A 15,461-nucleotide genomic window follows, 5' to 3' on the forward strand; every position below is an offset into this window, starting at 1 on the left:
ATCTTTCCAAAAACACAACTCTCAGTTTTGTTGATTTTTTTAATTCTCTATTTCATTTATTTCTGCTCTAATCTTTACTATTTCCTTCCGTCTGCTAACTTTGGGCTTAGTTTGTCCCATTTCTAGTTCCTGGAGGTGTACGGTCAGGTGTTTATTGCGATCTTTCTCCTTTTTAATGCAGGTATTTAATATAAACTTCCCTCTCAGGACTGCTTTGGCTTCATCCCATAAACTTTATGTTGTGCTGTTTTCATTTCCCTCAAGACATTTCTAAAACGCTTTTTGATTTCTTCTTGGACCCCTTGGTTGCTCAAGAGTGTGTTGCTTAATTTCCACATATTTGTGAATTTCCCAGTATTCTTTCTGCTATTTTATTTCTAGTTTCATTCAGTTATGATCAGAAAACATACTTGATATGATCTCAATCTTCTTAAATTTGTTGAGACTTGTTTTGTGACCTAACATGTGGTCTATCTTGGAGAAGGTTCCGTGTGCACTTGAGAAGAATGTGGATGCACGACCACGTTCATCGCAGCACTATCCACAACAGCCACAAGGTGGAAACAACCCAAACGCCCATCAATGGATGGATGGATAAACAAAATGTGGTATATACAAACAATGGAATATTATTCAGCCTTAAAAAGGAAGGAAAGCCTGCTGTTTGCAATAGCACAGATGAGTCTGGAGGGCACTAGGCTGAGTGAAACAAGCTGGTCGCAGAAGGACCAACACTTCATGATTCCACTTACGTGAGGAATCTAAAATAGTCAAACGCACAGAAATAGAGAATCGAAGGGTGGTTCCCAGGGCCTGGGGGAGGGGGGAATGGGGATTTCTTGTTCAACAGTATAAAGTTTGAATAAGTTCTGTAGATCTGCTGTACGACACGGTGCCCATAGCTAACAATACTGTATTGTGCACTTAAAAATTGGTTTAGAGGACAGATCTCATGTTAACTGTTTTTTACCACAATAAAAAAAAAAATAAATGAATGAATTTGCATTCATTAAAAAAACAAAGATGCTCTCAGGAGTAGAGAGATGGCGAAGATGGAGAGTCCACTATTGACCTGGTTACTGACTGGGCACCTGGAGCCCCGGCTCACGGGGCCTCTCAGACCACATGGAACATGCTCAGAAAGGTGCCACTTCCTGTTCGTGTTTAAAGGATACATTTGCCCCCAAAATCACACCACTGTGTCCTCTGACAACTCGAGAGATTTGTTTTACTGAGGGTAGGAGCCAGGGGTACATACCCACCAACTCCTGCCCACTGCTGGTTGTAGGTGGGCCCCAGGGAGTGGTCTGTACCCCCCAAACCCCCTTCCACACAGACACCGTGGGTTCAGCCTGTGCAGGGCTGAGGGGTGTCCTGGAGGCAGAAGGAGGCACCTCCAGGCTTGAGGTGGGCAGCTGCCGGCTCACATGGGAACAGCCCACCCCGGCTGCACATGAGACCAGAGGGTGGTCTAGACAATGGACCATGGGACTCCAAGGTGTCCACTGCCGTGGAGACAGCCCTCCTCAACCATCCTTTCGAAACCAGCCCCTGCACCTTCCCGCCTCCTGGACAAGTAGCGTGTCCCCTACAGCCATGCCGCTCCTCTGGCTCTCCACCACTTGCTGCACTTTCAGGATGTGACCTGGCTGGGGTGACACACTCAGTGCAGAGCCCACTTGGGGCCACCACTTACCCTGGCCTGGACTCTAGTGACGTCTCAGCTGTTTCAGGCTCTGGGCCTGCATGTAGCCAACCCCCGTCCCAAATACCATTTGCAGGACGAGCTCATGGAGCAGGGCCAGCCTGGGCGGGGCACCCTGCCCGCTGCTCGGGGGATAAACGCCCTCCCCGAGTGCGAGCTGTGGAGGGTTGTTTTTCCTTGGCTGTGCTCTCGCTCCTCGGTCTTGCTTTGTGGGTCCTCTGGGCAACCAACTCTCAGAGAGCGAGCCTCACAGAGGCCGCCCTCCCATGCAGTCGTCCCTCAGCAGACGCTCCAGTCTGGGAACCAGGGAGTTTTAGATGACAGAGGCCCATCCCTGGCTCGGTTCCCACATTTACCATTTCAGAGACGGTTTATACCCTTTTTTCCCCAACATCCTTTCCTCTCGGGGTGCTCTGTCTATGCTGGGAGCAATGACGGGCACAAATGTCCCCCTGTTGCCTTCGCTCAATCATACCAGCCCAACACATGCGCAGCCGACCCACATCTCCCAGGACCCCTGCGCCTCATCCAGGCCTGCTCAGTCTTCAGGAAAACACAGGGCAGAGTCCCCAGGAAGGACACTTAACCTGTATTTAGTCTCTTGAAATGGACGGTTTCACTCTTTTTTTTTTTTTTTTTTTTTTGTCTTTTCCCCGTCCCCCTCGCCCTGCCTCCTTCTGGGGTTGGAGAAAACAAGAGATGAGAGACATGACTCCTGTCTTGCTCGTCTCCTGCAAACAAGGGTGTGAGCAGAACAGCACATTCCATGTGTGAAAGGGGCGTGGAAAGGGCTGGCACGCTGAGCGGGGCCTCCTGGGGAGGGCAACGTCCTTGCAGCTGCGTGAGAGAAGCAAACCTCACTAGGGACGTGGCTGGGGTTTCCAGGGTCTAACTTCTGTGTTTACAGCTAAATCAACTAGATTTTGAGCAAATCAGTTGCCTTGGAAAGTGTGTTCCCTGTGGGCACTGGGACAAATAGGCACCTCCTCCCATCCCACAGCACCAATGGCTGCCCAGGACAGCTGTGAGCTCAGCAGCATCCAGGGCACCATGGAGGCAAGAATGAGTTTCCCTCCTGTGACTTTAACATGGTAGCTGAGTGAGCAGGCTTGACAAGTAGTTGGGTCTGCGTCCACTCTGCCTCTGAAGCCGGGCAGTGTAACAGGTAGCTATCTGTTGCTGTATAACAAATCACCCCATCACTTAGTGTCTGAAACTCCGTCCCCCCTCTGATTGTATCTCTCAGTTTCGTGGGTTAGGAATTCGGACAGGATCCAGCTGGATGATGCTTCTGCTCCACGTGATGTCAGTGGAGGTCACCCCGTGGTTCTCAGCTGGTGGTCAGGCTGGTCTGGAGGGGCCTGGACAGCTTCATTCACAAGGTGGGCGCTGTGGTCAGCACAGCTGGAAGGGGCCCTACATGTGGCCACTCCAGCATGGCAGCCTCAGGGGGGTTGGACATCGTATATGGCAGCTCGGGGTCCCAGAGACTGTGTTCCAAGAAGCCCTGTGGGAGCTGCAAGGCTTCTCATGACCTAGTCTTGGAGGACCCAAAACTCAGTTCTCTCACATTTGGCCAAGCAGGTTGTGAGGGCCAGCCCGGATTCAGGAGAGGGAATCCAGCTTCAGCTCTCAGGGGGAAGAGCAGAAAGAATCTGCTGCCATCTTTAACCTCCCCCAGGGAGGGCCACTGCTTCTCCTATAAGTTTCGTCTCCTCCGAGCAAATGGAGATGAAAACGGACCCCACCTCAGACAACGGGCGTGAGAGTAGACAGACCAGGCATCGAAAGCGCTCAGTCTCCAGTCCTGGAACAGGGTCCGTAGGGAAGGGGGCTCTTCTTTCCTTGGTTCAATCTGCACCAGAAGCTTCCTGACTGTGAGAGTCGGAGCGGCCCACCAGCGACACCAACCCTCTCCTAGCTGCGTTATCTCTCCGGCACTTTCACAATATTCCTCTGAACACTGAATTTCAAGTGCAGTAAATTGGCTCCTGGGTAGGGAAGGCCATGGCGCGAAGATCATTATCTCTTAAGAGCAATGAGTATTTGTTGAGAATGTGCCTTCCCCAGCAATAATTTATAAATGAAAGAGAGGACAATCATAATAGTCATTGAAATCCCAAAAAGAAGGAGACTATTTATAAATGCAGAGTGCTTCATCCTTGCCAGTTCCCGAATCCTAAGTATTTAAGTGGGAGAGAGTGAAGACAACTTTGTTAACTGGCATCTAAAGTCTGTGCTGTGGAAGGTGTCAGGAGACAATGGGTGTCACCAGCAGGCTCCAGGGCAGTGTGGCTCACCCAGGGCAGGCAGGTTATTGTCATGGAGGTAGCAGCGATGGGATGGGGGTGTCATGAGCACACCACCTCCCAGCCTCACCCCCAAGCTCATGGCCAAAAGCCGGAGGTAGTAACGCAACCCATCTGATAAAGCTGGGAGCAGAGGCTGCGCAGTTGGGATCATAGGACCACATAAATCCAGACAGAAACCACTGGGACATCTGAGATTCATTTAGGGGGATGGTGGGAAAGGAGGACCTTCAGTCTTTGCTACTTAAAAACCCAGAGAGATTGGAAGCAAGTAAGATGTCCTTAACTGGGTGAATGGATAAATAAACTGTGGTCCATCCACACAATGGAGTATTATTCAGTGATAAAAAGACACGGAGGAAACGTAAATGCATACTGTTCAGTGAAACAAGGCAATCTGAAAAGTCTACACACTGTATGATTCCATCTGCATGACATTCTAGAAAAGGCAAAACTATACAGACAGTAAAAAGATCAGTGGTTGCCAGGGGCAGACGGCAGGGCAAAGGCCGAGGGATGAACGGGTGGAGCACAAGGGATTTCTAGGGCAGTGACTGTATGCAGTATGACCCTGTGATAGTGGATACGTTTGTCAAAACCCACAGAAGCTCACAACACAGAGGAACCGGAACATAAATTACGGACTTTCCTTAATAATAATGTATCAGCATTGATTGGTCGATTGTAACAATGTAGCAGACTAACCGCTGCGGCAGTAACAGGGCAGCTGCAGGGTGGGCAGGAGGATCGGAAGCTATGGGTATCTGGGAACTCTCCGCACTGTCTGCTCAATCGTTCCTCAAACTTAAAACGGCTCTAAAATATAAAGTCTAATTTTTTTTAAGTGGAATAACCCGCCCCCACCCCCACCCCCCAGGGACATCTATATTCACAGTAAACAGAGACTGCAGACTTCGGATGGGAGCTGATGGGCAGCCTGGCTGAGCAGGCGGCTCCAGCCTAGAACAACAGACACCCCGCAGGCCCCTGGAATCCTGAATCCAGGTGTTCTGGGAAGAGAGCGGCACCTGTTTCCTAGTCCTGGAGCTGAAAGTGTGTGCATTTTCTCACCTGTAAATTGAGGCTGACACTGCAAGTCCCACTTTTCTAACAGGGAGGTTGTGGGGAGCACTTGAAACACCAGGTGTGAAAGTATAAGGCGTTGTTGCCACGCACGCCTCGCTGAGCTTCCCACTTCCTCGCCCAGGGTCTGTATTCTAACTCCCCTCCGGATGGTGTGGTCCACGGAGACAGGGGCCAGTCTCTTGTCCCCAGCGGCACCCCTGGACATCGTGTAGCACCTGTGCATCATCGGAGTCCTGAGGGGTCAATGAATTCGGAGGAGCCAGCCCCGACGGACACATGGGCCTGGACGGGGCACAATTTCTCCCAGCCTAAGCCCTGCCGTCTCGTCCACCTGTGCACACCAGCCCAAGCTCGCTAAGGGAAGACACTGGTTGGTGGATCAAACAGGCCCTCCTCCTCTTTGGTTTAGAAGGCGGGCATCCGTGGTCCTGGGTCCTGAGACCGTAGAGTCCGTGGAAAACAACCGTGATCTAGGTTAGCTCTCCAGTTTCTGCTCTTCTTCTTCTTAGTTTGGGAATACTCCAGAAGAAGCCACTTTCTGCGTTATAGCTGTGGAGCTAAAATGCCTCCCTGGGGAGGACCCCTGGGCTATGAGCAGACTTCTGTGGTCTCCCTGTTCTGTTTCCAATGAGCTGCCTAACTCCCACTGGGCCGGTTCCCGTGTCTGAGCCTTAGTTTCCTCATCTGCGAAATGAGGTGGCAGCAAGTGGATGGGGTGATGCCTGAGAAAGGGCTCAGGAAATGACAGAGCTGCCCGGATGTCAGAGATGCTGCTCATTCTCACCCGGCCTGCCCGGCAACGCAGCCATCAGCTGCTGCACAGCACTCGGCCTTCTGCTGGCGCCCTGCACGGGACCCTGGGGGCCCCTCCTTTCTGCAGTTGTTGGGGCAGAGAAGGGTCTTGACCTACTGGTTTACTTTGCACCTCCCATCGCATCCTCTGATGCCCCAGCACCCGTCTCCACACCACCCAGCGCTCACCTCTGCTGTGTGCAGCCTGAGATCCAGTTCTGGTCCATTTCCTGTGGGAGGAATCTTGCTCTGAGGGATCGGCTCTAGGAATTTGGGCTGAGAGCTGGTCGCCTGCGGAGTAGGTGGGTGACCACATCTGCACGTCCCTCACTTCCTTCCATCAGAGCTCTTCCCCGTTTCACACATATTGCCCAGCGGCCTTGAGGCCCCTGCAGCCATCCCCAGAATCCCTCTGTCGTACCCCGCCCAGACAGGTGAAATCAGTCACCTCTGGAGCCCCTGCCACCTTTCCTTCCATCAATCAAGTGTTCACTTTCCCAACCCATGGAAGCCCCTTTACTAGAAAAAGATCAAAAATTAAGTCACACTAAGGCATTGAGATAGAAACACTCAGAAGGGGTTTAATGCCCAACCACCGGTGTGCATTTAACTTCATCTGGGGAACGTCAAGAACAGAGTTGCTGGACGTGACCCTACGGGGCTGGTCTGAGGTCCAAGCACTCATGTTTTTAAAATGCTTGTCAGGTGACCCTGTTGCTCAACTGAAGTGTGAGGGCCCTGCCTTCTCCCAAAGAAGCGGCTCCCAGGGGGGTCGTGTCCTTGAGCAGGCGGCTTCGTCCGTCTGCCTCTGCAGCTTCTTCTCCGTGAAGCTTCAACCACAGACCCAGAAAGCAAAGTGGGGCCCCAGCTCGTGAAGGTGAACGGAGGGCTTGCTTCTTGAGGACAGGACACTTGTCTTGGCTGCACTTGAGCAGACTGGGGCTGGGCGGGGAACCCTGCCCCACCCCCAAGGAGTCCAGCCGGCAGGGGCTTGTGCTCTGGAGGTGACCGGCAGCAATCCCCCAAAATTCGATGATCAAACCGGGTTAAATGGAATTTGAAAGCATCCAACCAGTGAGCCTACGGGTGAAACCCGATTCCTCCGGGATGCCTGAGCGGCTGAGCCAAAGGGGCGTCCTGGCTGCGCAGTCTCCAGTCCCAGGCGGATGCTTTAACTCAGAAAGTCCATTTCTACTTTTTCCCCATTTTCTTGGTCTCTCTCCTGTTTTATTGCCACTCAGTCTACTCATATTTCCAACATCTCCATTTTCTCCCTCCCTCTAAATCTAATATTATCTAGTTGACTGTTTAATCGGTTCCTCTTCCCCAACATGCATTTTATCATCCTCCTTCCACTCCCCCCTGATGTCTTCCTAACCCCTTGTCGTTGCCACATTCAGCTGAACCACCCTCCCCCCGGCCCTGGCTCTCATTCTGCCCCAGAGTTCACAGAAGAAAGAAGAAAAACCACCGGTATTCCTTCTTCCCAGGCGTGGGGCAGGAGTTCAGGCAGCGTGGCATCACCGACCCCTCCCCACTCCCCCAAGGTTAAGTCCCAGGAGACTGCACCTTCTCTCCCAGCTTTCCCAGTCATCCACTCAGACATTCATTTATTCAGATGTTTGCTGAGCCTGGGCCGGCACCATCCGGGAGCTGGGGAGAGGGCAGGGGGCCGGGCAGAGAGGCCCCTGTTGTACTGCAGACATCAGACAGACAGAACCAGAGGGATGTGATAGGTGTGAAAGGTCCTGGCTGAGGAGAGGTGGGCGAGCAGCCTTGCTGGGGGCCCTGCAGGGCATCTCTGAGCAGCAGTCGGCCTTGCCTAGACCTGGGGCAGAATGCTCCAGATAGCAAGGGCAGAGCGAGGGGGAGGGGGCGGAGGGGCCAGATGGCACAGGACCTGTGGGCCATAGAGAGAGCATCGAGGTTCCGAGAGGGTCCAGCCTGAGGGCTTGAAGCAGGGCATCACGTGATGTTCTCTGATGCAAGTTTCAGTGGTCCCCGTGGGGCCAGGTTTGCAGGGAGAGGAGTGAGGCTGCGCAGGGATCCAGGTGAGAGATGACGGGGCTCCGATGGGTAGCTGGAGGGGAGGGGATGGACTTGAGAGATGCTTTGGGGGAAGAACAACAAGAAAAAAGAAAGTAAAAGGAAAATAATCAATTCTCTGCTCCCATCCTGATGGCACAGGGATACGGGGCATCCCAGACATGGATGGGCAGAGCTCCATCCCACATTAGGAGGACCCAGGGAGCAGGGGTGTGGGCAGTGCTGTGCTCCTGGGAGTCAGGGGTCCTCGCCGTCCAGGGGATGAGGGGTAACGGTGCACTGTGTGTGCTCCCTGACGCGCACTAGTCTGCCCACGTCAGCCGAGCTCACCCTGACCTCCTTTTCTCCTCTTGTCAAGCTGCTTCTAAAAACCAGCAAATGACAAGTCGGACACCACGCAAGGTCGTGAATGAGGCTCTGTTACTGGCATCCTGTGACACATCTCCCCACTTCCACCACTGCAGCCCCCCTTCCTAAGGGCAGACAGGAAACACATGAGCAGGCACCAGCACAGAATGGAACCCCTGGCCCCTGAGAGGTCCCTCCCCACCGCTGCTGCCAGGACACGGCTTCCCTCACTAGCAGAGCCCAGGCGGTGGGTCACACCGCCGAGTGCCTGGCCACACACCAGCTCATGCCCCGGGCAGGCTGTTCCACATCTCCAGGTCCGTTTTCTGTCTGTGGAACGTGCGGACATCACCTCTTTTGTGTGTGAGGATTATGGGAGATGATGACTCGCAGACCTTCCACACAGCGCCTGGCACACACCGGATATCAATAGATGTTAAAGACAAAGCTGATGCTGGTGAAAACGAAGACAGTGGCACTAACGCCACTCTCCTCTTGCTCCCCAGGGTCCATCTGCTTTGTGGGTGAGCATCGCTGGACCTGAGCACACAGCGACCTGTGCCAGCCTGTCTTACCTCTCTCCTGCTTTCTCCTGTGAGATTGCTCTTCTCTGTTCCACGCTGGGAGGTCTCCTTGAGCTGGGGGGCTCAAGAGGATTTCATGCATTTCTGCAGGACTTTGAATACCTTCATTTGCCCACAAAGATTCTGTTTGATTCTATGAACACACCTTTTGCTAACATCCCCCTGGTTTTTTTACAAAACAGCTTTTTGTCTAACACTGAAGTGTCGAAAATAATAATGATAAATGTAGAAAAACAGATTAAATCAGAGGAAGGCAAGGAAATGCAGCCCCAATACAATCATTCGATTTCCTTCTAGAGAAGAACCCCTCCCCAGACTCCCCTCCACGGCCGGAGGAGAGAAAGCTATCAGGCTCAGGGAACATCTGTGGTCCAATTACAGTCAACAGTTTACAGGTGTCGAGAGCAAACAGCCACTCATAGGCTACCCTCCCAAATGCATTTTCTTAATCTCTCCTAGAAACAAAAGCACACTTTTCTCTAGGGCTCTTGATCCAGGGGCGGAGATCACAGCTCCTCCTCCCAGTGGGCATAGCCCCAGGATGCTGGGCAGAGCAGAGCTGGCTGGAGTCCCGCCTCAGGGCAGCTGTGTCCGTTTCACCATCATCCTCGTGCTGATTCCCAGGCTCGGCCCCTAGACGCCCAGACTCAGTAGATCCAGGGGCGGCCCAGGAAGTAGCATTTTTAGGAGGCTCCCAGGAGCTGCTTGTTGCCTGTGGGACAGGCCAGTGGTTCTCAAACGCTAGTGTGCGTGAACGTCACCCCAAGACATTGTTACAAGGCCAGGTCCCAGGCCCCATTCTCCAAGCTCCACGTCAGCAGGCCTCAGGCAGAACCCAGGACTCTGCATCGTTCAGGAGCCTCCCTAGGATTCTGAAGCAGATGCCCCGAGGACAGAGGTGGAGCGAAGGGGGAGTCGGTCAAGATGCAGGTGCCCGCACGTAAGGTAGGCGTGGGGTGTGCTCTGAGGCTCTGCATTTTTAACAAGCTCCTTAGGGGTGTCGATGCTGCTGGTCTGGGGACCACACTCCGAGTGACAAGGCTGCAGACTATCCTTTGAAATCTACTGCCTTGTGTTTTAGATCACATTTTCCCCTCCTCTCAATGTATGCTCACCGCTCCATTCACAGCAAGTCTGATAAACCAATGCTCTCTGCTGGGCTCGCATCAGTCACTGCAGCGCTGCTGAAACCATCTTCCTGAAAACGCGAGTTCCTGTAAGATGCTGTGTGCTGCGTAAAGGGCTTCCTCAGTCAGACAAGTTCGGGGAATGCTACACAGGTGGGGGCGCAGGGCCTGGGCGGAATGCTGTGCCACAGCTCCCACCTGTGCCTGACCCTGCACACCCCTCCCCCACCCCCCCTGTAGGGGCATGAAAACCGAACCACCGACGGAGTGAGGATGATTCTGAGTTAACCAACACAGAGCTCCCACGTCAGGGTTCGACTCAAGACTGGTTACTGCCGGGAGGTACATACCCTGTTGGAGGTCACAGAGCACTTCAGGGGTGTCCAGACCTGGGACATTCAGTGGCCGGACACAGGGAGATGTGTCTCCTCCAGTACCTGGGCCTCAGGACCCACCCGACACGATCTTGTTTTTCCGCTTGCACTCCCGCCGTTTCACAGAGCACCTGGGATGCCCATCCTAAGAAATGATTCGCATCATGCTGGGGCCTTCTGAGGACAAAGGCAGGTCCCAGTGATGGGTGGATGGACATTTCAGGACAACAGTGAGCAGCCTTGGCTGGCCTGTGTGAGCCCTCTCGGGGCGAGGAAGTGCCTTGAGTAAGGGAAGCAGACGGGGTCCTTTAGAGGGTGAGCACATGGCCGAGGAATGGAGTTCCCCACCTTGTGGATTCCGGATGGGTTTGTACATGAAACCTCACCGGCTACGCAAGCCCCCTGTGGGCATCTGAACAGAACGACAAGCCTGGCACACTTGGCCAGGTAAATCGGTCTCCTGTTTCTCTCCCACCAGGTGGGGCCCGGCAGGCTGGTACAGGTGGCTGTTCCACTGGCTGGTCACACAGTTAAAAGGTGAGAAACTGCAGATGGCCTCCTGCTCTTGGATATAGCACCTAACCTGCCTCTCTAGACTAATCTAAAATCTGAAGTCTAACGCATTGCGCTAACCAGCAGACTGCCCTGCTCAGGTGTGAGGTTCCCGGGGGACGAGTAGGGGTTGGTCGGCAGCACTTCTGCTCTCCTGCCCAGGTTGACTCTGACCTTGGAGCTAAAGCTTCACTCCATTTTGCTCCCCCTCCTTTGCAGCGTACCCTTAAACCAGAACTAACGTATTCTGGACAGAGAGCTCCTCCAAACCAAGACCAGGAAAACTTGAAATATCTGAGCAAATAAAACCATTTTTCTTCAAATCTCCAAGCCAAAAGGAAACATGCAGAAACATTTACTCACTTTCCAAGCTGTACATGTTTTTCACCTGATGATCCCTTAAAGAAGGGTCCCGCAGCTCAGAAATCACCCAAGCGGAGCCCGTGGAGCCCGGCCTGCTGCGCTGACGTTCCTGACAGCTCCTCTGCCGGGAGTTTCCTCCTTTCCCTTCCTGGGGCCTCTACTTCTTTCTTGGCTTCTCAGGCCTAACAGTGTTCTGACGCACAAACAGGCATGAGTCCTGTCCAGACCCTGAAGGGTGCTCAGGAGCCAGGGCCCAGACTTGGAGCTTTCCGACGCGCTGGCGGGTCTGCACAGCCCGCCAGCTGAAACACAGCCTGTTCCTCTCGGATCCTGTCTCTAGGTCCAAATTCGGGCGCAAGGCCTGAGGGGGGCCCGGGTGGAGGGAGGTAGTGAGAAGACAAGGAAAACAACAGAGGAGCGCCCACTCCCACCGTGGACCAGGCAGGAATTGGGACTAAGGCAGCAGGGGCTCCGCATCCAGAAGGGGTGCCCAGGGTTGGGGGGCGGGGACCCTCGTGCCTTCTCCAGTCTTCACAGCCCCCTCCTTTTCCCTGTGGACCGAGGGTCCGCCGCCCCTCCGGCAGACACCCGCTCTGGACGCCCTGCCCACGCCGGGCCGAGCGGGGCGGGGCGGCGCGGCGGACGGGCGCGCGGGGGGCGCGGCGCGGCGCGGGGGGCGCGGCGCCTTTAAGGCCCGCGTCAGGCCGAGCGAGCGCAGGGCCGGGCGGCGGGCGGGGCCTCGGCGGGGCGGCCGCGCGGCTTCACCTGCAGTTCCGAGCGCGCGGAACAGAGGCGCGGGCGGCTGCGAGGCCGGGGACGCACCGGCCCGGGGGAGCGCGCGCCGGCCGACTTGGCCTCGCTCCCGGAGCCCGGCGGCGATCGCGGCGGCGCAGCCGGGCTGGAGGCGCGGGCCCGCTCGAGCGGCAGCGGCGGCCGCGGCGGCGGCGGCGATCGGAGCGGCGGGATCGGAGGCGGCGATCCGGGCGCCGGGCACCGGGCGGGCGCCGGGCGCGGCGTGGCGGGGAAGATGACCGCGGGCTCGGGCGTGCTTCTCGTCCTGCTCTGGCTCTCCGGCGCGCTCCGGGTAAGTTGCCGCCTCCTGCCCCTGCCGCTCGGAAGCCCCGGGCAGCGCGGGGCCGCCTCCGGAGCCAGCGGGGCGCCCACTCGCCCGGTGGGGCTCTCCCGGGCTTCCCCGGCCCGCGCTGGGCGCCCTGCCACGCGCACCGCTGCATCCAGCCGGCTCCCGCGCTCCGCGAAGCCGCCTGCGGTCGGCTGGAGCGGGGAGCCGCCGGGGCAGCGGGGAGCGGCGGTGCGGAGCCGGATGGGAGTGTGGGTGGGTGGGGGACCCAGGGAGCTCTGCCCGAAGCGGGACCCGCCGACCATCCCTCGGCCACCCAGGTCCGCGGCCGCTGCCCGGAGCTCGGCTCGCCCGCGCCCGGGCAGGCTGCCCGCTGGCGGAGCCGGCGCGCCCTCCATCGCCCGGGAGCCGCGCGTCTCCGGAGTTGGCGAGCCCAGCCCCGGCGAGAGCTGCAGGCGAAGGGAGCCTGGCGGCAGCGGACCGGGCATCAGGGTGCTCGGAGTACCGGGTCTGGCAGCCCCTGCCCGGGGGCTGGGGGCTCCCGGCGCGGCGCCGCCTCTGTCCTGTGGGTGCCGGCAGTCGGGTGGGCGGCCGATGTGGACCGCGGGGCATCCTCGCTACGGACTCTCTGCGGCGCGGGCTGGATCCCGTGTCCGGCGGGGCCCCCGCTGCTCGTAACGGGGCCGGGGAGCCGGGCGCCGAGCGGGCGCAGAGCGAGGTGCCCCGGGAGCGCGATCCAGGCGGCCGCCTTCTTCCTGCGGAACCCGGAGCGCAGTCGCCCGCCCTGCTCTGCGCTGCTGGGTGCAGGGCCGCGGGGGCAGCGTGCGGGCTGCGCCGGGTGGCGCCCCTGGGGGGAGGCGGCGAGGCCGCGGGAGTTGCAGGAACCCCCTCTCGTGGCCGATCGGCCTCGCTGCTCCTCCCGGGCCGCGCTGTTGTACCTCGGAAACAAACGAGTGCCCGCCGCCGAGACCGGCTCGGAGGCTCGGGCCGTCGGGGTGCGCTCCACACACACCGCGGCGGGTGGAAACTTTCCTGGGCGCCGTGGTTTGCAGCTTCTCCCGAGTACTGACCCCGCGCTCCGCTCTGCTTCCTTGGATGCTTTCGGATGCGGGGCGCCCGCGTCCGGAGCCGGGAGCTCGGGCTCCGGCGGCCTCTAGAACCCAGGGCTGGCGGCGGCGGCGGGCGGGGCTGGAGGCGGCGGCGGGGAGGCGCGTTCCGCTCCGGCAGCCCCGGCGAAGGCGCCACTGCGGGGCGCGGGCTGCGCCCCTGCCCCCTGCTCGCCAGAGAGCGGGCGTCGCTGCGCTCCTTCTCCCGTCGCGGGGCTGGCGTCCCTGTGGCACACACTGTCTGTCCTCCATTCCCCAAGCCGAGCGCAGCGCGGCTGACCTGTGGCTGCTGCTCCCTGCAGCCTGGGAGGGGCCCACCACCCACCCCCAGCCTCGCCCTGCTCCTCGTGCCGTGGGCTCTGGATCTCCCACTGGGCGGGAAAGCAGAGAGCGCTCCGAGGCCAGGACACCCACCCTTTCCGCTCAGTTAGGGGAGCTCTCTCGCCTGGATGGGCTGGAGAGGGGGGCTCCAAAGGTGGACAAATGTCCAGGGAATGAAATGGCGGGAGAGGATGAAGGGGTGAACCCGCCCCCCTCCTAGTCACCCTGCGTTCTTGCAGCCTTCCTCAGAGGCAGGCTCTCGGCCCGGTATGAAGAATCTCCTTTCTGGCCCTGCCCCCCTCCTCCCTCCCTGGTGGCCACAGGGAGGAGGCAGCCCGCCAGTCCACCGCTCCCAGCGCCCCCCATTGGGCCCTCAGGGTGAAAGGTCTCTACTGGAGTGATGACCTCCCCACCCGGCGGCTTCCTTGGCTAACTCCTTTCTCTCCCGCCTGCTGCTCCTCAGGCGTTCCCCTCGCCAAGTGCCGCTGAGGCCCTGGCAAGCGCAGCCCTCCCCCCACAACACACGCCCCTATCCCCAGGCTAATGTCCATTAAGGCCACAGAAGCAGACACCACGTTACCCCTGCGTGGAGGCTGTGGTTTGTGGCATTCCTGTCATAGCCCCAGACGTTGCCACTCAGGCCCCTGATAAACGTGCGTGGGGTTGAATTTCCGCAGACTATGCCTATTCTCTCTTCTTTCCTTCTCAGGCCCATAATGGGGATCTTACAGCCAGGGAGACCTGCAAGGCTGGATTCTCTGAAGAAGATTACACGGCATTAATCTCCCAAAACATTCTGGAAGGAGAGAAGCTCCTCAAAGGTAAGGTGGGGTGGAGGGCGGAAATGGATCGCAGCGATGCTCAGCATTGGGGAACATTTCGGTGGAAGAGGCAAGGCTGAGCTCTTTGAACCAGGCTCTTTGCAAAATGGTGGTTGTGAGGTCACTGAGGTACAGACCGGTCAACCCAAAGGGCATTTGGCGTCACAGGTGGATGATGCAGAGTCCCTGTCGTTTTTGAGGGAGGTGAATCATTTCCTGGGCAACAAATTGGAGTTCGGATGTAAAGTCACCCAAATAATGAGCAGAGAGAGACTTTCTTACTAAGTATTTTTATGTATGAAATTCTGGATTCTTAAATTATCCCTGCTTTGAAATGCATGCTAAGGCAGACGATGTTGTTGGAAATGCAGTAAATAAGCCCACAGACGTTCTGTTCACAAATGTGGCATTCATTTTCATTACTGCCCCACTGACAACACGAAAACACACATGCAGGAGGGAACGACCAATTAGCCTTATCGTAACTGCAGGATTATATCCACATTTGTGATGGGGAAGTCAAAGACGGCTTCAAAACTCAAATGACAATAGATCATTCTGCACATTGATCTGTTTTCCCTTTCAAGACAAACTAATTAAACTTTATATTTGCATGGGAGGGGAAATGAATCAGTTCTTCCTTCCCTGAGGTTTCAAAGTCAAACCACCAGCACCTTGCTGATGCCTTCGCTCCCGGCATCACCGTCCCAGAGTGGCAGCTTGTAGCTCATTTCAAAGCAATGGGGGGAGCGAACTTTAGATAAACTGGCAAAGCTGGGTTTCAGCATTCACGACTAAATAATCCTCCGACTGCTGCCTTTCTCCCCAGTTTTGTGTTTCAGGGAATAG

General features: G+C 56.7%; 1 protein-coding gene and 1 long non-coding RNA gene across 3 annotated transcripts in view; one reads left to right on the plus strand and one right to left on the minus strand.

The window, feature by feature from the left end:
• Positions 1–6,479: 6,479 nt before the first annotated feature.
• On the minus strand, positions 6,480–11,406 carry LOC123277224 (uncharacterized). 2 transcript variants are annotated; one of them, XR_011494719.1, is made up of 6 exons: positions 11,287–11,406; positions 10,348–10,516; positions 8,862–10,068; positions 8,567–8,695; positions 8,269–8,411; positions 6,480–8,002 (listed from the first exon to the last, which is right to left on the minus strand). It is a non-coding gene; the product is annotated as an uncharacterized lncRNA (long non-coding RNA). The 2 variants fall into 2 exon arrangements; XR_011494718.1 differs by having other exon boundaries at positions 8,567–10,068.
• An 831-nt stretch (positions 11,407–12,237) lies between these two features.
• Positions 12,238–15,461, plus strand: part of CDH4 (cadherin 4) — a 597,516-nt gene continuing 594,292 nt past the window's right edge. Inside the window, exons 1-2 of the mRNA XM_044748342.2 lie at positions 12,238–12,370; positions 14,501–14,612. Coding sequence (XP_044604277.2) covers positions 12,314–12,370; positions 14,501–14,612 — 169 coding nt within the window. The 5' untranslated portion in view covers positions 12,238–12,313. The remainder of the gene's footprint in view (positions 12,371–14,500; positions 14,613–15,461) is intronic.

This window comes from Equus asinus, chromosome 15, assembly GCF_041296235.1.
Source record: "Equus asinus isolate D_3611 breed Donkey chromosome 15, EquAss-T2T_v2, whole genome shotgun sequence".
In the NCBI taxonomy this organism is placed as follows: domain Eukaryota; kingdom Metazoa; phylum Chordata; class Mammalia; order Perissodactyla; family Equidae; genus Equus; species Equus asinus.